This window comes from Saccopteryx bilineata, chromosome X (assembly GCF_036850765.1).
Source record: "Saccopteryx bilineata isolate mSacBil1 chromosome X, mSacBil1_pri_phased_curated, whole genome shotgun sequence".
In the NCBI taxonomy this organism is placed as follows: domain Eukaryota; kingdom Metazoa; phylum Chordata; class Mammalia; order Chiroptera; family Emballonuridae; genus Saccopteryx; species Saccopteryx bilineata.
Window position 1 is genome coordinate 110,260,637 of NC_089502.1, and position 23,226 is coordinate 110,283,862.

Below are 23,226 nucleotides of genomic sequence, written 5' to 3' on the forward strand. Positions count from 1 at the left end.
ATTCCTTAACTACTGACATCACTATTTTCCTACACTCAGGCCAGATGCATACTCATTTTATCAAACTGTTAACAGATTGAGTGTTTGTGTCTCCCCCTCCAAGTCCATATGCTGCTATCCTAACCCCTAAGGTGATGGTATTAGGAGTGGGGGGGCTGAGGGAGATAATTGAGTCATGAGGGTGTTATCTCTCATGAATGAGGTTAGTGCCCTTATAAAAGGAACTCCAGAGAGTTTTCTCACCCTCTCTCTACCATGTGAGGATACAACAGAAAGGCCACAGTCTGCAACCTGGAAGGAGGGCCCTCACTAGAACTTGACCATGCGGGCACCCGGATCTCAAACTCCCAGCCACAGAATGGTAAGAAATGTCTGTTGTATATAAGTAAGCCACCTAGTCTGTGGTGCTTTGTAAAAGCAGCCTGAAATAAGGCACAAATCTATAATGTTTCTGAAGAAACAAAATTAAACACCCCATTAATAGTAGGATAGATGCATTCTCTTATACACAAAGAATGTTACTACTGTGAATAAAATATTATATGGTTAATGATTTACAAGGATTTCGTTACATAAGCCAAGCTTGGAGAACTTACCCAAAATTTCCCCAACTACAAATGAGCTTTTTTACTTTTACAATCTGTATCACATATACCTATGTTTGCTTGTTGCTTTCTTGGGTTATTAGCATAAATCAACAAAAATTTGGAGCTGCTTTCAGAAGCAGCTCCAAATATATTTTTTAAATACACATACTTCTTTCACAGAGAAGCCCATGGATAACGCAGCCACATCTGGGATTCGCTCTCCTGGTATAGGCCAATTTCCATCACGGAAAACAACAGACCCTGGTGATCTTAATATACTAAATTCGTTCCCCAGAACACCTGAGGAGAAAACAGATTGGTGAATGAATGATCCGCATCATAATTCATTTTGCTTCCATGTTGAAAATTATTAAATGTTTTCCCATTCCCACTGACTTAGCATACTAAATTATGATTGGACAAAATGCTGAATCCTAAATAAACATCAATGAATTCTTTTTCACTTTAAGAATTTAAGTCAACACATTCTGTTGTAACAAAGGCACAACTACAAAACTGGATTCTCCTTATAATCTAGATGGCTTCCTGAACAGAGATGGTCCTTAAACAAGGGTATGTGTTGGCCCTGGTCAGTTGGCTCAGTAGATAAAACATCCACCTGGCATATGGACATCCCAGGTTTGATTCCCGGTCACACAAGGGAAGCAACTATCTGCTTCTTCTCCCCTTCCCTCTCCCCCTTCTTTCCCCCTTCTCCTCCTGCAGTGGCTCTCTGGGTTCCAGTGTTGGCCCGGGCACTGAAGATAGCCCAGTTGGTCCTAGTGTTTCAGCCGCAGGTGCTAAAAATAGCTCAATTGAGTCGAGCATCAGCCGCAGACAGGGGTTGCCAGGTGGATCCTGGTTGGGGCACATGCGGGAGTCTGTCTCTCTATCTCACCTCCTCTTACTTAAAAAAACAAAATAACAAACAAAAAACAGGGGCATATGGCAAAAAATTTGTCAAGAATTAGAAATCAGTGGCATTTCTCCACAATTTAAGAAATAAAAACCAAAACTCTAGCACAGACTAAGAAGGAAGAAAGGAAACTTAAAATCTCTATTTCTACCATCGACCCTCTCTTCAAAATGAAAACTCACAAAATTCTTAGCATTTCACCCTAAAACTTTAGCAGGTTAGTTTATTTTAGGAAAGATCGAATCTATCTTTTAATCCCAAAGGCAAACCTAAGTGAAATGAGGACTGTCAAATGAGGTACATGTTACCAGTCAGAATATAAAACAGTTCAAGCTTTAGAAACAAAATCCAGAAAATAGTTATTTTCAATGGACATATCGAGAAGGTGAGAATAGATATTCTGTAATAATAAAGTCAACTAGTCTAGGGGTGTGGGCTTGGGATGAAAAGGTAAAAGGATGAGAATAAAGGGACTACTTTACAGGCTCTCCAAGGCTAATAAGGATAAAGTATCTGGCCTCTTCACCCGTCCTGTGTTAATCCAATGGTGTCTAGCTTACAAAAGGACAAATAGCTGATGGAACCTTTTGAGTTGCTATGAAAAGATTAGCTCCAAGTCCAAAACAAATCTTGTTTAGGCCTAGTATGGGGAAATTAGACTTTCACAAAGCATCATTGTTCTTCTCTTGACCTAAAGAAAGGATCACTTGCAGTGTAAGAAGAAAGTTGGAAGCCACAGTGTTTTGGTGGTGCGGTATTGACAGTAAATAAAAAGTGCTGATACAACATGAGGAGTTATGAGGTTCAATTCAGTGCAGCCACCACAGCAGAAATTTTCAAATTGTTTTAGCCCAAGGCAGACTAAAAAAATTAGCAGAACGGAATGGCCATTTGTAACTGATGAACATCTTTGTTCACTACAGTCGTAGTCATTGCAGCTTTAAGGAAAATGGGGCAGCAAGAGACAACAGTCCTTCAGAAGCCTAGAGCTTTAGAAAACTTTAGTCCTGGACTCCTACACCGACAAACTGCTGCTTAATGCAGGCATCTCCGGGGTACCTGACAGAAAGTCATCGATCCTCGACCTGAAGACAGCCGTCATGTCAACTTGCAAAAAGTCCACGTGCCAGCAACCACCTCCATTGTCCCAACAGTCTAGTCCTTTGAAGAATTTTTCCTTGTACTGAATTGAAATGGGCTTCATTCCTTCTTTCATCTTTGTTTGGTCACTCCTTACTGGGCCTCATCACTTACCCTCTTCTCCAGCTTCGAGAGAAACAGAGGAATTCCTCTAGCTACCTGCCTCCTCTCCCTACCACAAACTCACCCACATGAGCCTCTATCCTTAGCTCTTCTCCTTCCAGATGCTGCTGGGGATGTCTCTCTCCCAGTCTAAAATAACCCCGTGAGTCCTGGCCAGTTGCAGTGGATGGTGTTGGCCCAGCGTGCGGATGTCCCAGGTTCAATCCCTGGTCAGGGCACACATGAGAAGCGACCATCTGCTTCTCTTACCCTCCCTCTCCCCCTTTTCTCCCTCCTTCCCTCTTGCAGCCAGTGGCTCGATTCAAGCGTCGGCCTTGGGCACTGAGGATAGCTCAGTTGGTCTGAGTGAATGTCAGCCTTGGGCACTGAGGATAGCTTGGTTGATTGGAGCATCGGCCCCAGACAGGAGTTGCTGGGTGGATCACAAATGGGCCGCATGTGGGAGTCTATCTCCCCTCCTCTCACTTAAAAAACAAACAAAACAACCCCTGTGGTTCAGCCTTCTTAGAGACATTCATTCATTTACCTATTAAATGATTCATTTAATATTTATTAAGCAGCTATTCCAGAACAATGTATCAGGAGTTAGATGCCATATGGTTGTAGGCATAAAAAGCTGACCCTGAGCTGATACTTCTTGCTCCCCGCCTTCTGTAAAATCAATAGCTAAAATCTTTAAAAATAAATAAATAATAAATAAAAGTAGAACCAGCCCTGGTCAGGTAACTTGTTTAGAGCATCATCCCGATCAAACAAGGTTGTGGGTTTGATCGATCCCTAGTCAGGGCACACATGGGAATCAACAATGAATGCATAAATAAGTGGAACAACAAATTTGAGGTTTCTCTCTGTCTCTCCCTTCCTCTCTCTCTCTCTCTCTCTAAAAATCACAAAATTTAAAGAAAAATCCCGGCAAGAGCAGTCAGCCCCATTCGCTTCTCCACGTCTTCAGCCCACGTTTACTACGTATTCCACAGCTTCTGACCCTGCCAGGCCACTGGAATAACTCACAAAATCCGAGAGACAATTTTAACCCCTTAATTTCAAAGCATCTGATACTGGGAACTCCGTCCTTGAAAACCTCCCACCTTGGCCCTCAGAAGCCTGTGCCCCTGGTTGTTCTCCCAAACCCTCTGCTGCTTCTCCTCCTGTTTCTTTCCCTTCCCATCCTTGAAAGCTGAGGTGTCTCAACTTTTAAGGTTTCAATCCTTTCAGTACAAAATTTGAAAGTAGCCGCACTATACATATATTTATTTACAAAGAATACACTTGTAATATATGATAGATTATATATTCGTAACACATTACAAAGCACACAAAAATGGAAATATTTAAAAAAGGATATTCTTCCAATTTCATTGATTTCATCATGAGAAAATATAAGACAAACCCAAATTTGAGGGACAGTCTACAAAATATCTGACCATTACTATACAAAAAGGGGGGGGATAAAAAATAGATATAAATAGAAGTTCTAGTACATTATTCTGGCATCCCAGTAGATCAGTTAGCATATTCCACTTTGGAGATCTGAGGATTCCATTCCTGACCTTCACTGCTTTCCTAGTCTGTGTCTCTCGCCTAAGGCTGAAAATACCAAAAACACACTGGTGCCTCCCAGACTGTGATATTCAGCCTAGATTTCTCCCGAGCCTTAGACCAGTGGGTCCTTTAAACTCAGCAGGTACAGAACTGAATTCACCATCTTCCCACGCACTTCTCCTGTATTCTCTATCCTGAAGGATGACATCACTTGCCACCCAGCTGCTTGCATAGGTTACCTTTAAATTCTCCCTTAGCACCACAGCTCATCAACTACTGAATTCTGTCGACCTTTTTCTGATTATCCCACAAATCCTTTCCTCTCTGTGCCCAATCCCTCATTAGGCTTGCATGAACTGGCCGCCTTATGTCCTTCCTATAACTTTTTCAAAATATACATAGATCTGTCCATTCATCCTTCAACTTAACTACCTTAACCCACTGCCCAGTCTTTGAGACAAAATCCAAAACCTAACATCCAAGGGCACCTCACTAACATTACTTCCGGGGTCTCTTAACTTAACCCTACACATTCTGGCCCCACCAAACCATTTGGTCCTTGCTGTCATACCTCTATGCTTCTTACGCACGCTGTTCCATCAGAAATGCCTTTTCTTCCCATTCCAACCTTTTACATTTGTTCTAAGGCTCCCCCTGCCCAGGGAAATTTTCCTCAGCCCCTCCAGTCTGAGCTAGAGGCGAAGTCTGATGCCCTTTTGGGTATTCCCACCATACAATGCTGTGATCTATGAATGGTGGATAGCATCAGTGAAAAAAATAGGAAGGTCCTACTTTTCACCTCTGGGACATCAGTGTCCAAATCAAATTCCTCTTCAACAAGATAGCCCTTCAAGTTCCATTTGTCTTTTTTAATCTTGGCCTTTCCTCTCTGGGCTAAACATCTGAATTTTTTTCAAATATTCCTTATGACATGGTATTCATAATTCTAGTTCCCTTCCTTGAGTCTCTCTCTGATTTGGTAACATGATTTTAAAAGACTTCTCCCTCACCCCCAAATAGAGAACTCTGATCTCTTCAAGATGTCTTCCACTGAAACACATTTAGTTGTGTGGAAAAAAGTAATTTAACCTCAGCTGACAAGAACAAGCAATGCAAAAGCTGACAGGATCAGATTCTTGGTCTGTATGAACTAGAATATTCTAGTTAGGAAACCATGTTCAACCATGTACCAAACTGAAAACAAACAAATAAAATCCCCTTAGCCTCACTGAATCAAAATTACTATATACCATCATAACATTAATCATGTATTAGCAGATTCTCTGATAAATCATAGTATCAAAGGGAAGATTTTTAAATTTAAAGAACTAAAATAACCTGACCAGAGGTGGTGCAGTGGATAGAGTGTCAGCCCAGGATGCTGAGGACCTGGGTTCAAAATCATGAGGTCCATGGCTAGAGTGCGGGCTCATAAGCTTGAGTGTGGGGTCCCTAGCTTAAGCGCGGGATCACTGACATGATCCCAAGGTTGCTGGCTAGTGCCCAAGGTCGCTGGCCTGAAATTCAAGGTCACTGGCTCAGGCAAGGGGGTCATTGACTCAGCTTGAGCCCCTCCCCAAACACATATGAGAAGCAATCAATAAACAACTAAAGTGAAGCAACTATGAGTTGATGCTTCTCATCTCTCTCCTTCCCCCTCCCTTGTTTCTCTCTCTCTCAAAAAAAAATGTAATAATAATTAAAACAAAAAATCCCCCCAAAGTTACTTACTAGCTAGATCAGAATGACATTCTGGAGACAGACACAAAATGAACAAAACTACCCTAAAACTTGAGGGGCATGAAAATAACTGTAACGATTATCAATATACAACACTGGTAGCACTCCAGGGATGGAGGAGACCTGCAGATTTCAAGAACATCAGTGGTCTCTTCCCTAAAGCAGAATTAAACCACCATCCCAAAAGTGGGACGTCCCAACACCTCACAAAAGAGGCACAGGCCTCCTGTAGCCTTTTAACCTATATTAAACCGATGCCCTGGAGAACAGAGCCCAATTCCTCCAAACTGTTTTCACCTTGGCCTCTTGCTGGCCACTGCACCGCAGTCCCAGCCTCCTTCATTCCCACCTTGTCACACAATAGTAGCACTTCTCCTACTTGTGTCACAACACATGTAATGGAAAAGACCCAAGCTCTGGAGCCAGCTGATCTGGGTTCAACTCCAGCTTTGCTGCTTTTACTACTTCTGTGGTATTGAGTAATTCATTTAGGTTTAATCACTCTGTAAAAACGATGTTATCTTCTTCTAAGGATTGCTGTAAAATTAAATGAATTACATGATACACAGGAAGAGGCCAAATATTAGCTGACTTGCACGCCCCTTGCTGAATGCTAGGGAACCTGGGTTCCACTAAGAAAGCTACCATTATTTGACATGTGACCCTAAGAACGTGACTCACATCTTAGTCTCCAAGTGCTTAAAATCGGTTAACTGTGACAGACTGTTGAGAGATACTGTGAATTCGTCTTTAGAAATCATCACACAAAAACAATTACTCTACCTCCAACTTCTGTATCGTGAAACAATCACTGATGACTGCTAGAAACGAAGACAACACAAAATGCAAAGAAATGCAGCAGTTGATGGCAACTAAGAAGTCGACCTTCCCTTCTCCGCAGAAAGCTGTGATTCAACACTTAATTGAGAAATGCATTCCGGTCCCCTGAAACGCCTCCCGAGCCGGAAGAGTCCCGTGTGACACGAAGTTCGAGGCAAGACAGGCGGATGCGCCCTCCTCGAAGAGCCAGAAAGTGGAGGGGGAGCCTCAACGCCCCCGCCCCGGCCGCGCCGCACAGGGACCGGCTGGGGCAAGGCTGCCGCCCCTTGCCCGCCCCGCGGCACCCGCCCCACCGCTGCACAGCCCAGCCCTCCGCCTCAGAGCCTCCTGGAGCGCGCCCCGCCGGACCCGGGTCCTCACCCGCCACCAACAAGGACAGAAACACGATGAGCACAGCCATGGTTCCGCGCCGGCTGCACCAGTGCAGGGAACACGCAACGTGCCGGGAGAACGCAAGCAACCACCGCAGACCCTGGAGGTGACGACCTCTGGCTCAGCTGACTGCCTGCAACCGCCCCGTCGTCGCCTTCGCGGCGCCAGCTGCCGCTTTCTCCACCAATCGCCAGACACGCCGCGGCCTGCGGGAGAGGCGGAGCCGGGATGACGTCAGTCTGATGGGCAAGTCTAACGTGATGGATAGAAGGCCCTTCCAATGGCAGGCAGCAATTACAGAGCCGGACAGTCCCGCCCCCGGCCCGTGAAAACCGGTCAGGAGATGGGGGGGTAGAACCGGCAATCGCGGGGGAAGACCAGAGGGCTCCTGTCTAGGAGTCCAGAGAGCACACGGGGTAAGCCTTCCTCGCAGGTGCGGACCGTTTAGCCATTCTCAAGTGACGGTTTCCAATCCAGGTGTCTGTTTTTCCCGGCCGCGTGGCTCCGCCCTGCCACCAGTGTAGCCCTGGAAGCTGCGTGGCTGGTTTGGGTTTCGTTCTAATGATTGCACAGATGCTGAGTATCAGTTGGGCGGAAGCTAAGCGCCCCTGAGAACCCCTGTCCTCCATGTAGGGAAAGACGAATAATTTTTAGTATAAATGTGTCATATTTCATAGACGTACTTATAGTAAAGAAAACCCTTTTTTGTTTGTCTGAAATTCAAATATACCTAAGCGTCCTGTGTTTTTACTTGCTAAACCTTACCACCTAAGACTTTATGATCCACCAGGAGTGATGTGATAGGAACATTAATTACTTTTTTTATTCCCTCAGTGTTATGTGTGGGCTAGATATATTAATTAGACCAGGATCCTCCCTTTCCAAAGGTCATCATTTTTTGCCCATGATATGAGGAAAGAAGTGACACAATGTAGCATCTGTAGTTAAAAAATGATTCACTGGCCTATGCGCTTGAGAGATGGATGTGGTTTCAAAATGCAAAGATAGGTAGGTGATGGGGAGGTTCTCCCAAGTCGCAAAAACTAAGTTATGGCAGGGAGAATATAAAGCTGAAAATAAAAGTCAGGGACCTATTTATTGAGGGTGTTGACTTATATAAAAGAATGACCCTTCATTTGGTAGGAAATGCGAGCCATTGAAGGTGCTTGAGTAATGTTCAGTGTAAAAATGTGAGACATACTTGTTGGGGAAAGAATGCTCTGAATTCTGAGCCCTGCTAACTTGGAGCTGAACTTTGGAGAAATTGCTGAGAATTGATGTTCTATTTGAATGGGGAGAGATTAACGTGATGGATGGAAGGCCCTTCCAATAGCAGGCAGCAATTGCAAAGCCGGACAGTCCTGCCCTTGGCTGTGAAAACCGGTTACCAGATGGAGGGTAGGATGAGCGGGGGCTTCTTTTCATATGGTTCATCTCCAAGTTAACAGGGACCCTTGATTACAGAGCACATTGTAAACACACAACATTGGTTACATCAATGAATGAACAAATTAACAAATGATAGCTTCTATTTATACATGAAGAATGGCATGGAGGAAATCTGCTAGCGAAATGATCACAATAATTTCAATTTCTAGATAATTACAAATGCAAAAATAAGGCAAGACCATGCCTCCTCAGCCACAACTGGGTTTTTTTTTTGTTTGTTTGTTTGTTTATTTTTTTACAGAGACAGAGAGTAAGTCAGAGAGAGGGATAGACAGGGACAGACAGACAGGAACGGAGAGAGATGCGAAGCATCAATCATTAGTTTTTTGTTGCACATTGCGACACCTTAGTCGTTCATTGACTGCCTTCTCATATGTGCCTTGACCATGGGCCTTCAGCAGACCGAGTAACCCCTTGCTGGAGCCAGCGACCTTGGGTTCAAGCTGGTGGGCTTTTTGCTCTAACCAGATGAGCCCGCGCTCAAGTTGGCGACCTCGGGGTCTCGAACCTGGGTCCTCTGCATCCCAGTCCCACGCTCTATCCACTGCGCCACCGCCTGGTCAGGCTCAGCCACAACTGTTTTTAAGGCAGAGTCACCTGAACAGACCCTTGGTCCTGTCTCCCCCCATTAATTAACTCCTCTTCTGTCTTTTCTGCCTTCCCCATTCCATTTTGGACCCATGGCCTACCCCTCACTCTTTCTCTTAACCACGCTCTGATTCACTTTTCTCTTAGGTCTTCTCCTGGAACTACTGGGCAAAACCCTAATCTTCCTACCATATAGCTGCCCACCTTCTCTTTCTATCATGGGCTACTGATTGCTTTTTTGGAAGTTCCCCTACCCCAGGGGCTTGGCTCAAATCTTTTTGACCATCTTTTGTCTTGACCTAGTTATTGCTTCCTCCCTTCCTCCCCTACCCTCACAACTATTTAGTTTCCAGCAATGTCTTCAAGCCCCTATCAGCCCCAAACCCTTTTGGGAAACCACACTCCTATCTCCAGCCAGCTGTTGGGCATCCATCTTGCTCATCATAAGGGGAAAGAGTCTAGACTCAGGAGCTGAATTGGTTATTACTGATCCATTACCAGCATCAGGAAACCAAATCTGCTCCCTCTTCTCTCATCACCCCTCACAGGTATTTTCCCTTCTTTATGAATGTGATGACTTATGAATGCAAAATCTCCCCTCTCCAGATCCCTTCCCTCACCCTTGGAAGGGCCACACCCACAACCCTGCACACAGCAGCCTGCAGGGGCACCTTGCAGTGACTCACTCTGTCACTAGTGAGATTAGTGAGAGCCAAGAGGAGGCATCTGAGCCTGGCTTTGCACTGTCATTGGCCTCATGCATGACCCCCACCCATGTCTTGAGTTTCCGTGGTAGGTGCGGTGCCTGTGGTTGGGGAGAGACGGGTGCATCAGAATCAGCCTCGTGTTCCTACCTCACCAAGTATTCAGACTTCTGGTCTGGCATTTACTCTGTCCTTCATTCATTGTCAGAGTTACTCTTGGTTCCCAGGTCAGCCTTCCACTTTTGGGTTGTTTGCTTGTTGGAATATACTTTTTAGTTTAGAATAGTTTTAGGTTTACAGACAAGTTGCAAAGACAGTACACAGAGTTCCCACATACCCCACAACCAGTTGCCTCTATTATTAACACCTTATGTTTGTACGGTATATTTGTCACAACTAATGAACCAATAGTAATGCATTATTATTGTTACCATAATTTTTATTTTTAGCAATACATTATCATTAACCAAAGCCTGTATTTTATTCAGATTCAGTTTTTACCTAACCCAATTGGAATTTTGATTTATTTCCTTCCTTCCTCTGCTCCTGAACTTGCCTTGGCCTGGGCGTGCTGCTCTTTGCCTGAGGTCGCTCCCCACCTCCACTCCTGCACCAAGTTCTCCCCACCTCAGTCCAAACCCACAATGGCTGCACAGCAGGCGAGCCTCTCAACCATGGAAGCCCCAGGGACCTGAAGTTCTGACCCTACACTTCCACCTACAGCTTGGTTGCAGGTGACTCATTCACTCACCTTAAGACCTTAACAAAAAACAGGGGTCTTTTTTTTTTTTTTTTTGTATTTTTCCAAAGCTGGAAACAGGGAGGCAGTCAGACTCCCACATGCGCCTGACCGGGATCCACCCGGCATGCCCACCAGAGGGCGATGCTCTGCCCATCTTGGGGCGTCGCTCTGCTGCAATCAGAGCCATTCTAGCGCCTGAGGCAGAGGCCACAGAGCCATCCTCAGCGCCCGGGCAAACTTTGCTCCAGTGGAGCCTTGGCTGCGGGAGGGGAAGAGAGAGGCAGAGAGGAAGGAGAGGGGGAGGGGTGGAGAAGCAGATGGGCGCCTCTCCTGTGTGCCCTGGCTGGGAATCAAACCCGGGACTCCTGCACACTAGGCCGACGCTCTACCACTGAGCCAACCGGCCAGGGCCAAAACAGGGGCCTTTTATTGGCAGGACCTAAGGATACATAACAAAACTAGTGGCAAAAGAGCTCATAAGAACGCTGACTCAGTTATGTAACTACCCGTTGACCTTGGGAAAGTTACTTCACCGTTCAGGGCTTAGTTTCTTCATCTGTGAAATGCAGGTGATAGTAGAGATGTCGACCCTACAGATTATGTGAGGAATCAAGTCAGTACACATAGAGCACCTAGAAAGCGCCTGGCATAGGGAGCACTCAGTTATCCTTAGGAGCTATAACAAGGAGGATGACGACAATGATGGTTATAAGGGTATCTCAAGGAGAACGTTTTAAAAAATTCCCAAGGGGTAAGAAGAGCATTAGAAACAGAACAGAAAAATAAGAACGGAGTTTCCTCTCCTCTAACGCTATGGGATCTCTCTCTTTCCTACTTTTTTCTTGAGTGTTTGTTTCTTCTGTACTCTGCAGGCTGGGACAAAGGGTAGAAAATGAAGTTGACGTGTCTAGTGCCCCCAAGCTAGGAGGCTTCGTGTTGGTGTCCACATTCCAAATTTCTGGAAGAGGAAAGCACAGAAGGCCCCTGAGTCCAGCAGCCTCCGAGGCGCTGGTGGGATTCAGCCGGTTCACACTGGTTCCGGTTCACACTGGTTCGGCAGAATTGATACCTAATGTTTTGTTGAGTTTGGTGAACCAGTTGTTAAAATGGCACTTGTAATCAGGGTTCTCTCTAAGGTGGGCGCCTGGGCAGCTGCCCAATGTGGCAATCACAAATTTATGTTCCTTACGATTTTTTTTTTTATATTTTTTTTTTCTGAAGCTGGAAATGGGGAGAGACAGTCAGACAGACTCCCGCATGCGCCTGACCGGGATCCACCCGGCACGCCCACCAGGGGGTGATGCTCTGCCCCTCCGGGCGTTGCTCTACCGCGACCAGAGCCACTCTAGCGCCTGGGGCAGAGGCCAAGGAGCCATCCCCAGCGCCCGGGCCATCTTTGCTCCAATGGAGCCTCGGCTGCGGGAGGGGAAGAGAAAGAGAGGAAGGAGAGGGGGAGGGGTGGAGAAGCAGATGGGCGCCTCTCCTGTGTGCCCTGGCCGGGAATCGAACCCCGGACTCCTGCACGCCAGGCCGACGCTCTACCACTGAGCCAACTGGCCAGGGCTCCTTACTCTTTTTTAACATTCTCTTACACAACCGCGTATTCTAAGCCCCCATAGTAATCTTCATTCCATCCATATGAAAAAAAAAGTTGATGAATTAATTCAAAACCTTAAAAAATATAAAATTTGTAGAAAATCATCGATTTGTTGGGCTTCCTCGGGAAAGACTTAGAAAACATTGTAAGGAATTTGAAAAAAAGACTAACGGATTGTGAACATTTAAAAGCAAGTTGTAGCCTGACCAGGTGGTGGCGCAGTGGATAGAGCATCAGACTGGGATGCAGAAGGACCCAGGTTCGAGACCCCAAGGTCACCAGCTTGAGCGCGGGCTCATCTGGCTTGAGCAAAAAGCTCACCAGCTTGGACCCAAGGTCGCTGGCTCCAGCAAGGGGTTACTCGGTCTGCTGAAGGCCCGCGGTCAAGACACATATGAGAAAGCAATCAATGAACAACTAAGAAGTCGCAACGCGCAACGAAAAACTAATGATTGATGCTTCTCATCTCTCTCCGTTCCTATCTGTCCCTGTCTATCTCTGCCTCTGTAAAAAAAATAATAATAATAATAAATAAAATAAAATAAAATAAAAGCAAGTTGTAGCCAATTTCAAGATAGGAATAATAATTTCTCAATTTTTTGGGTCAGATCACTGAACTAGTACAGGTTCCATGGAAAATAGCTGAAGAACAATTGCTTATATTTAATGATATTTTTAATTACCAAATGGATATTAAAGATTATTGAGATTTCATGGAAAACGTTTTAAAAAATTCCCAGAACTATGCAATTCCTGAAAGTGTTCAAAGAGCTAAAAATATTGTCTGAACAATTGCTTTAAGTTCAGGAATAGCAGAAAGTTTTTCAAAGATGAACATAATATGTTCAGAGAACAGAAGTCACCCGTTTCTAATATATCAAACACAATGACTATTAGTCTAGTCGGCCCACCTCTAAAGGAGTGGGGTCCTACTCCTACAATGAAAAGATGTTTAAGGATAAATCACACTGCCGATGATGCTCGGATAAAAGTAAAGAAAATTATCAGTGAGGACGCCAATCAAGAAGCAATATGGAAATATCTTAACAGCTTTATTGTTTTTTTGTCAGGTATTAATATTTTCCCATTAATATTTTTAAAAACTCTTATAATCTAGTTTTGTGTACCTCTTTTATTGTTCTTATTTAAGTATTAAATACATGAAATAATAAACTACCTTTTAGTATATTGCTTTTTAATGACTTTCCTTAAAACAGTCATTAGGGCAGAGAACCGGTTGTTAAACTATTTGAACCCCGCCGCTGCTCCGAGGGTCCTGTCACTGTTGGTGTGCAGGGACTCACGTGGAGCCAGTGACCCGAGGGCTTCCCCTCCCAGGCCAAGGAAGCAGCAGGTTCTTTCAGAACGGACTATAGTAGTTATCTATTGTACCACAAATCACCCCAGAACTTAGCGGCTTCAGACAACAAAAATCATTTCTTATCTCTCAGGGTTTCTGTATGACAATAATTTGCGAGCAGCTCAGCTTGGTGGTCTTGCCTTGGGGTCGCTTATGCCATTGCAGTCAGATGGTGGCTGAAGGGGGCGTCATCTCAAAGGCTTCTACACTTGTCTGGTACCTAGATTGGGAAGACTGAAACAGCTGGGACATATTGGGCATCTCTCTCTATATATGTGTGTATATTTCTACATGGTCTCCCCAAATGTGTGTGTCAGCAGGGCAGACTTAGGGTAATCAGACAGCTTCCGTGGTGGCTCAGGACTCCGAAGGCAAGGTGTGTCCTGAGAAGGAGAGAAAGCCTCAGAAGACATAGCCTCGGAAGGTCACTGAACACCCCTTCCTTGCTTCCTAGCTAAACGCATCACTTGTTTGATGAACGAACGCAGACCGAAATTCTGCCCAGATTCAATGGGAGGGAACAGACCAACCAACCTGTCAATAGAGGCCTGTCAAAAATCACATTGGGAGAAGAGCCTTGAGTTGGGATATTTATTGGAGGGGCCATCTTTGGAAAATACATTCTGCCACAGGGGGTTTGCATGCAGATGAGGAGACAATGATTATCATATCTAATACACTGCTCACAAAAATTAGGGGACCAGGGAATGTGCAGATACTCCAGTACTTTCAGCCTTCTGTATAGTGCATTTTCACCAATGAAATAAAAGTTGGTTTTGCATCTCATTTGCATAATCAAACAACTTTCTTTAACTTGTCATTTGTTTTTCTGATGTTCTTGTTTAATAAAAAAAATCAACTGCTTCTTTTTTTATTGCTTCATATTCATTTTGAAATATCCCCTAATTTTTGTGAGCAGTACATAATACCATCTAATACATTTTACCAAAGAATATATTTTTACTCAAGAATATACTATAAACATTTCTTCACACAATTGTTTTTCTGCAATATCCTTTTATAAAAAGGTGTTAATTCTTAAAGTTCATGTTATCAAAGTAATGCATACTCATTGTTAAAAAATCCAAAATACAGAAATGCATGCAGTAAAAAGGGGAAGATTCTCCCTTCTCTCTCCTCTAATCAGACTGCCTAGGTGTAGATCTGTCTAAACTTTCCTCTGTATGTATCTATGCAATCATATACATGATTTTATCTTATTTTTTAATCAAAATAAATTGTGTTCTATGTTCTTATTCATTTTACTTTGAAATGGCTCAGCTATCTTGCCATGGCAAGTGCTATAGATGTGTCATACACTTTTTTAGAGGGGCGTAGTATTCTGTTTTCTGTCTTATTACGTCTGTAATATACTTTAAACATGGGCAGTGTGTTGAAAGTGTGTGTGTTATTTAGTCTAAGCTACACTTTGGTCCAGTTAGTTGCCCTTTACAGGAATTCACACTCCAGGAGCTGTCAGTTCCTCAGAGTGCTTTATTTTTATTTTTATTTATTTTTTAGGTGAGAGGAGGAAAGATAGAGAGATAGACTATATCATGAGCCTGACCAGGATCACCTGGCAACCCCTATCTGGGGCCAATACTTGAATCAAACAAGCCACTGGCTGTGAGAGGGGAAAAGAGAGAGAAAAGGGGGAGAGGGAAGAGAAGCAGATGGTTGCTTCTCATGTGTGCCCTGACCGGGGATGAAACCTAGGACATTTGCACATTGGGCTGACGCTTTATCCGCTGAGCAAACCAGCCAGGGTCTATTTTTATTTTTTTTAAGTTTTTATTTATTGGCCCTGGCCGGATGGCTCAGTGGTAGAGTGTCGGCCTGGCATGCAGGAGTCCCGGGTTCGATTCCCGGCCAGGGAACACAGGAGAAGCGCCATCTGCTTCTCCACCCCTCCCCCTCTCCTTCCTCTCTGTCTCTCTCTTCCCCTCCCGCAGCCAAGGCTCCATTGGAGCAAAGTTTGCCCGGGCACTGAGGATGGCTCTGTGGCCTCTGCCTCAGGCTCTAGAATGACTCTGGATGCAACAGACCGATGCCCCAGATGGGCAGAGCATCGCCCCATGGTGGGCGTGCCGGGTGGATCCCGGTGGGGCGCATGCGGGAGTCTGTCTGACTGCCTGCCCGTTTCCAACTTCAGAAAAAAAAAAGTTTTTATTTATTAATTTTAGAGGAGAGAGAGAGAGAGAGGCAGAGGAGAAGAGCAGAAAGCATCAACTTCTAGTTGCTTCTCGTATGTGCCTTGACCAGGCAAGCCTGGGGCTTAGAACTGGCAACCTCACTGATCCAGTTCGACGCCTCATCCACCAAGCCACCACAGGTCAGGCCTCCGAGTGGTTTATCTACTTTTATCTTCAGTCTATATCAGAAGTTTTGTTAGTTAGCATAATGACTGTTTGAGTGAATCTGCACAATGATGTTAGAAATGGGCTCTTATTGTTGAATTGAGAAGCATTCAAGGTAGATTGATTGGCTGAACTATTTAGGAGATCTTCCTCTTCCTCACAATTGTACAAGCAGGATGGTTGAGTGTAGACCAGGGGTCTCAAACTCGCGGCCCGCGGGCCGCATGCGGCCCGCCGAACAACTTTGTGCGGCCCGCAGACTAATCCACGAAGTTCAAAATATTTTGGATAAAATTAAGTAAGCCTAGGGGCCTACTTGTATTTTTCATTTCTCTAGCATCCTAGCTAGATATTAGCTTAGTTAACAGCAGTTGTGATGCGAACTACAGTTTCTGGTCGTTTTGTGACACTGAAAAGTGTTGCATAACAGTTGCCTTTTGTAGACCTAGTGCGGCCCGCCGAACGGCTGTGATCTTGCTCTGCGGCCCACATGCTGAGTTGAGTTTGAGACCCCTGGTGTAGACAGACATGTAACCTGTACTCAGTGGCACCTGTGGCTGGATCTCTAGTGGGGCCTTTGTCTAGCCATAAATTTGGACATTCTGATTGCCTGATACCTCCTTCCTGATGCCTTCTATAAGGCTAATGGGATGCTGCTTCTAGAGTACTGTAGCCTTCACCTCAAATGAACCTTACACACAAGGACAGAGTTCAGACTCCTTTGAGTGGACGGAAGAGGTTGTACCACTGTTGCTAGGCCTGCTTGTTAATATACACCTGGCTGACTTGGACCTGGGACCTGCTTTCATTACAACCTGATAGCAAGGTGGGGAACAAGCAGACCCCACCTACCTGGGACCAATGGCGGCTACCAGAGAGCCTTATAAGAGAGCCTGATCAAATAAATGGACCTTGGTCAGCTCACAGCATTATCATAATTTAATTTCCCAAACTTGTTTCAACAGACAGTTAAAATGCTTCCAATGTTTTGCCTTTATATGAAATGCCGCAGCACTGTACTGGTGGCAGCACAATTGATTGCATGTTGACCTGGGACACTGAGGTCCCAGGTTCGAAACCCTGAGGTCACCAGCTTGAATGTAGGGTCACTGGCTTGAGCCATAAGATCATTGACAGGATCCCATGATCGCTGGCTTGAGCCCAAAGGTCACTGGCTTGAGCAAGGGGTCACTGGCTCAGCTGGCCCCCCAGTCAAGGCACATATGAGAAAGCATCAGTGAACAACTAAGGTGACAACTAGGAGTTGATACTTCTTATCTCTTTTCGTCCTGTATGTGTATCTCTTGCAAAAAAATAAAAAATAAAAAAATGAAATACTGCAGTACCATCATTTCATAGAATGTTTGTATAAATCTTTTTAATAATTGCATAATATTTCATTGTGTGAATGCACCCTTATTAATCTAACCCCCTATTTTTGTATTTTAGGTTTTGGCAGAATCTAAATCTGAACCTGGGTATGATTAAGGCCAAAGCCCAAGTCTTCCCCAAACTTCTACCAGGGGTCTCCAAACTTTTTACACAGGGGGCCAGTTCACTGTCCCTCAGACCATTGGAGGGCTGCCAAATACAGTGGTCCTCTCACTGACCACCAATGAAAGAGGTGCCCCTTCTAGAAGTGCAGTGGGGGCCGGATAAATGGCCTCAGGGGGCCGCATTGCGGGCCCGCGGGCCGTAGTTTGGGGACGCCTGTTAGACAGAACTTTTGGAAAGACTGACCCTGGGAGTCAAAGCACCGGGAGTTCATTGTGGCTGTTCCTCTTTCCCCAGTTCTGTGTGGCTGGGGATTCCATACCAGACCTCGATTGCCTTTTCACCTCTCTGGATCGACCTAAAATGATTTTCCACCCTTGTTACAGGTATGATTGTTTTGAACAAACATAAGAAATGCTGTTGTTACGATCTAATTTTCAAACCCAGGAAGGTGCCAAGATTAGATTGTCAGTATATGAAGTTAAATATAACCTCATGCACTGAGCAATATATTTAACTTCCCAATTAATAATTCAGAGCATCAAGTGCAGTGTGGAAAGATATTATGTCTGCACTGCCTGTTTGTGGGGAAATTTGCTACCTTAACTGCATTACACTCACCTTTCACCTACCAACCAGAAAGCAAACCAGAGACGTTTGCCAAGAAGTGGCAAGCTTATATTAATAACAAAGAGCAGGAAGAGTATTATTCCAATTTACCAGTGATAATGCCACTGAATATACTTCTTTAAGTTCCATCTTCTGAGACAATGGATATTTCGATGTGGATTTTTGCCTTCATTATAGTGTTTTATAATCTGTTTTCCTAAGAACTGGGTCAGATTTTGCATTATGTCTGTAATTTATTTTGGAGTGCCTGGTATTTACATTCCTAGGCAAGCAGTATATATAAAATGCCATTTTAATATAGGAGTTTTAAGTTAGAGGAGTTTTTTTTTTAATTGAAATAACAACTCACCCTAGCCCTACCAAACATTCTACACATAGTTTAATGTAACTTAATTTGTTTTCTAAACAAATTCATCTGTGATTTCCCCTCCTGCAGATTCAGTCTTTCCCACTCCACACATCTCTTCCCAGAACCCAGCCAGCTAAAAGTAAGTTACAGCTTTTCTGATCCTCCAGAGTATTTGATCAGTTAACTTGTATAGCAGGGCGCCTCCTTGTGTTGGCGGTGAGCATGGCACCAGATGTTAGACAGGTAGGGGTCAGACCGGACATTGGTTCAGCAACCTCGGTACTTGAGTTCTGGCTTAGAAAGAATTCAGAGTCAAGATTCAAACTATAAGAGGAAGTGTATTTAGAAACTCACAGAAAAAAATGAGTGGTAGAAGAAATGGGCTCAGGAAATAAGTTACAGAGGCAAAAGGAGAGGCCTTTGGCTTAGGAGAGAGAAGGGTAAAGGGAATGTGCCTGGGAAGGGGAAGAGGAGGGACACAGGACAGGTGCAGGCATACTGTCCTAAGGGATTCTTCTCTTTTTTTAGAGAGAGAAAGACAAAGAGACAAAAAAAAAAACAGAAAGAGAGGGAGAGAGAAGGGAAGGGAGAGAAGTGAGAAGCATCAACTCGTAGTTGTGTCACTTTAGTTGTTCATTGATTGCTTCTCATACGTGCCTTGATGGGGTGGTGTGCTCAAGCTGAGCCAGTGATGCTTTGCTGAAGCCAGCAACCTTGGGCTCAAGCCAGCAACCTTGGGCTCAAGCCAGCAAACTTGGGCTTTAAGCCAGTGACCGCTGGGCTCAAACCAGTGACCATGGGGTCATGTCGATGATCCCACACTCAAGCTGGTAGCCCTGCGCTCAAGGTGGTGAGCCTGCACTCAAGCCAGAGACCTTGGGGTTTTGAACCTGGGACCTCAGTGTCCCAGCTCAATGCTCTATCCACTGTGCCACCACCGGTCAGGTTCTCCTAAGGGCTTTTATGAGTGGGGATTTTAGGGGAGGTTCCGGGGAGGATCTCAATAGAATATTCATCAGCTTTCCAGGTGTGGCCTTTCAGGATCCTGGTCTCCACTGATTGGTCAGCACCAGGGCAGGGGGTCATTAGTCAAGGCAGCTGGTCCTGACGTCAGCCATGGCTTTCCTTTGTCTGGTTTTGCTGCTTTTCTGGGCCTGGAACTGAAGCACAACTGAGGCCTACATGTGTTTGATGAGTGTCAGAACCTCACTGTCCTGGGGGATTAATGCTTAAGGGCTATTCTCTGGCCCCCTGTTCGTTCCCCTTCTAAGGAGGGTTTAACCCCATGACTAGCAATATGCCGGGGAGGAAAGGTCAGGGGAGATCCCAACCACATGACCAGCAATATGAAAAGTCATAGGCCAGGGGAGGAAAGGCTGCCCTGGGGGTGAGACCCTTGTTTTCCCAGTTTTGCCAGTTGCCAGGCTCCCAGGGCTTTCTGCCCTGGTGACCTTCTGTACCTGGCCCATCATCCTTGCTCTAATAATGTCTAACTGCCTACCACATTTAGCTGGAATTTTAATTTGTTTCTAGGCAAGAGAAATTGCTTGTTAAAAGTTGTCTGGGTCTTGTTTGTAAGTTTATCTAGTGCAGTGTTATTTGTAATTGGAAAGGATTGCAACAACCCGAAAGTCCACCAGCAGAACACTTCCAGTTAAACAACAGCCAGGCCTTTTACAGTGTGTAGGACCCTGCGGCTCTAATAAGAACAGAAAGTCTGGTTTGTTTTTGTGGGTTTTTTTGGGTTTTTTTTAGAGAGGAGAGAGAATGAGAGAAAGAGAGAGAGAGAGAGAGAAAGGGGAGGGAGGAGCAGGAAGCATCAACTCCCATGTGTGCCTTGACTAGGCAAGCTCAGGGTTTTGAACCGGCGACCTCAGTGTTCCAGGTCGATGCTTTATCCACTGCGCCACCACAGGTCAGGCCCCAGAAAGTCCGGTTTGTAAAGATAAACTGTTGAGTGGAAAAAAAAAAAATCAAGGAACAGAACGTTGTGTGTCATATGCTACCATCTATGTAAAAAGGGGAGGAATGTATGTAGATATGTGTGATTGGCTTGTGTAGACATAAATATTTCTGAAGAAACTGATAAAATCGGTTGCTTTGCGGAAGAGGATCTGAGTGAAAGGTAAACTTTATATGTACATATCCTGTGGTATCTTTTGAATTTTGAACCATGCAAATATATTATCTATTTAACAAATAAAGAACAAAATGGAAATTAAATAACAAACAAAAGATGCAACGACACAGGCTGTCTAGGAGAAGGCAGCAGGTTACCTAGGAGTTGACCTTGGTTCTAAGAGGTCCTTGGGCCACCTCTCTTAGCTATGTAGATGCATGGTGACAGCCCAGGAAAGGGGTATAACATGACCTTTTGTGGCTGGATATGGCCTGCCTGCCTCTCCCAGTTGACCTTGGCTCCCAGGGACTGTCTCAGGGCAAATTTATATAGGGCTCAAGAGAGTCCTCAGATCACAGGGACCTGAGCCTGTGTCCTTTACTTTTGAGGAATCTCTCTTCTCTGATGGATTGAGAGGGTCCTGGTTGGTATCTGCTGGCCAGAGAGGAGCCTTTGGACTCTTGGATAAATGCACCCAGAAGGAGAAAGTTTGGCTAGACACCTTGGTGTTGACTGTTACAGAGGATGGATTCTGACAAGCAGTGGGGCTGGGCCTGCAAACCCCCGGGTGTGCTGTAGAACAAGGGCTATTTCAAGGCCAAGTAGAGTCATACACTTGAGATCCAGTTCTTGGCACCTTGCCCCAGGGCTCCCCAGAGGAAGGGGAGCTGGACTCGGGTGAGTTAGGGCAATGGTCCCCACACCCCGGGCCGCGGACCAGTACCGGTCCGTGGGCCATTTGGTACCGGTCTGCAGAGAAAGAATAAATAACTTACATTATTTCCATTTTATTTATATTTAAGTCTGAACGATGTTTTATTTTTAAAAAATGACCAGATTCCCTCTGTTACATCCATCTAAGACTCACTCTTGATGCTTGTCTTAGTCACGTGATACATTTATCTGTCCCACCCTAAAGGCCGGTCCGTGAAAATATTTTCTGACATTAAACTGGTCAGTGGCCCAAAAAAGGTTGGGGACCACTGAGTTAGGGTGACCAAGTCGAACAAAACCACTGGTATTTTTCTTGCATGCTGCCCCCAAGCTTTGCTGTTGAATACCAGTGGTCTTATTCGGCTTGATCACCCTAACTCAGTGGTCCCCAACCTTTTTTGGGCTCCCTGCTGGGGGACTGCTCATTCGGTAGTTCTTTCTTTTCTGGGTGTGTGGAGGCGGGACTGGGATGGAATTGGATTGGCGTACTGGGTAACTCACCTGGGCGGGGGCCTCAACAGAGAAGCTGCGCTTTTTATCAATCTGGGTATGTGGACCCTCAAGCAGTTAATTGGACTATAAGAGACTTGAAAGGGAGCAGAATCTACCACCCCAAAACATAAGGCATAAGAATTTTTGCCTTTTTGGCATAAGGATTATTTTTAGCTGGTTATTTTAAAGAAACAGCAGACAGGAAGAGCTCTGATAACTGAATGAAGTTACCTTTTCATAGAGACATTTATGTTAATAAGGGAAATCTCCATTCGTAAGGGTGTCCTCCTCTCTGTACCAGGAAGAGGAGGATGACTTTAAATTTATGGAAACTCTTTCCCAAGAAGAAGCCACTGGCGAAAATCTGCACAGCAACAATACCCTTGTTGACCGTGCTTTGCCTGATAACCTCCCATAACCGCCTCCACACCACCAGCACCCTCTTCTGTCTTTAGCTGCAGATGGTATTTAAGGTGGTGGCTTCAGCCGTTTTGGGAAGCCACCGACTTTTCCTGGGCGTCTCCCATGTTTATATAGGAGGTATACATGTTATTAAACTCCTTTTTGTTTTTCTCCTGCTAATCTGTCTTTCATTGCGTTAGGGGTGGGAGGGGGTCTAAGACAAGAACCCAGAAGGGTAGAGGGAGACTTATTTTTCCTTCCCTACAGTCCAAGTGATATTAAGGTATCGTTGTTAATTATTTGGGGGGCATTACTGGTTTTGTGGTTATGTTTACAAAGAATCCTTCTGTTTAAAAGATACATACTGAAGTCTTTGTGGGTGAAAGAATATGATGGCAGGTATTTGTTTTAAAAACTCGTTAGGGAGGAGGTGGGGGGAGGAGGAAGTGGGTGGGGTATGTGTGAACTGAGACGGGCCAGAAATCCACGCTAGTTACCCTGGGTGATGGGTACGTGGAGGGTCATTATACTTCGATCTTTATGTGTAAGTTTGAAAACGTTAAATGTTAAAAAAAAAAAAGTTAAGGGAAGAAAAAGGCCACATGAGCTCATTTAACCCCAATTGGTAAAATTTGTCCTACCAAAAGTGGATCTACAGTTGTGAGTGCTCAAAACAGAGTTTATTCTTGTATTATTATTTATTAACTGTTGAATTGTTTTCCATACAAATAACCATAAACCTACTTTTGCCCCACCCTGTATATACTGTTTGTTCCTGGGCTGTGTTGTTCTCTTCAACTCAAGCGTCAACTCCCCAATGCAGCGGTTCTCAACCTGTGGGTCGCATTCCGATGGCTTTAGGCGACCCCTGTGTTTTGTTCGTTCGACTCCCGCCGGGGTCGCGACCCACAGGTTGAGAACCCTGCCCTAAAGTGAAGAAGCTTGTCTTAAACATCTCTCTGTCTCAGC

The 23,226-nt window shown here is 44.8% G+C and overlaps 1 protein-coding gene and 1 long non-coding RNA gene across 4 annotated transcripts in view; one reads left to right on the top strand and one right to left on the bottom strand.

The window, feature by feature from the left end:
- The window catches only part of ATP6AP2 (ATPase H+ transporting accessory protein 2), a 30,202-nt gene extending 22,766 nt beyond the window's left edge, over window positions 1-7,436 (bottom strand). For all 3 annotated transcript variants that reach the window (XM_066249535.1, XM_066249536.1, XM_066249533.1), the window contains exons 1-2: window positions 7,249-7,436; window positions 757-887 (exon numbers count right to left, since the gene is read on the bottom strand). In XM_066249535.1, coding sequence (XP_066105632.1) covers window positions 757-887; window positions 7,249-7,288 — 171 coding nt within the window. In that variant the 5' untranslated portion in view covers window positions 7,289-7,436. The remainder of the gene's footprint in view (window positions 1-756; window positions 888-7,248) is intronic.
- A 10,420-nt stretch (window positions 7,437-17,856) lies between these two features.
- LOC136316718 (uncharacterized) lies at window positions 17,857-22,282 on the top strand. The gene is made up of 3 exons (XR_010727798.1): window positions 17,857-17,937; window positions 18,618-18,669; window positions 22,157-22,282. It is a non-coding gene; the product is annotated as an uncharacterized lncRNA (long non-coding RNA).
- The last annotated feature ends 944 nt before the right edge of the window (window positions 22,283-23,226 follow it).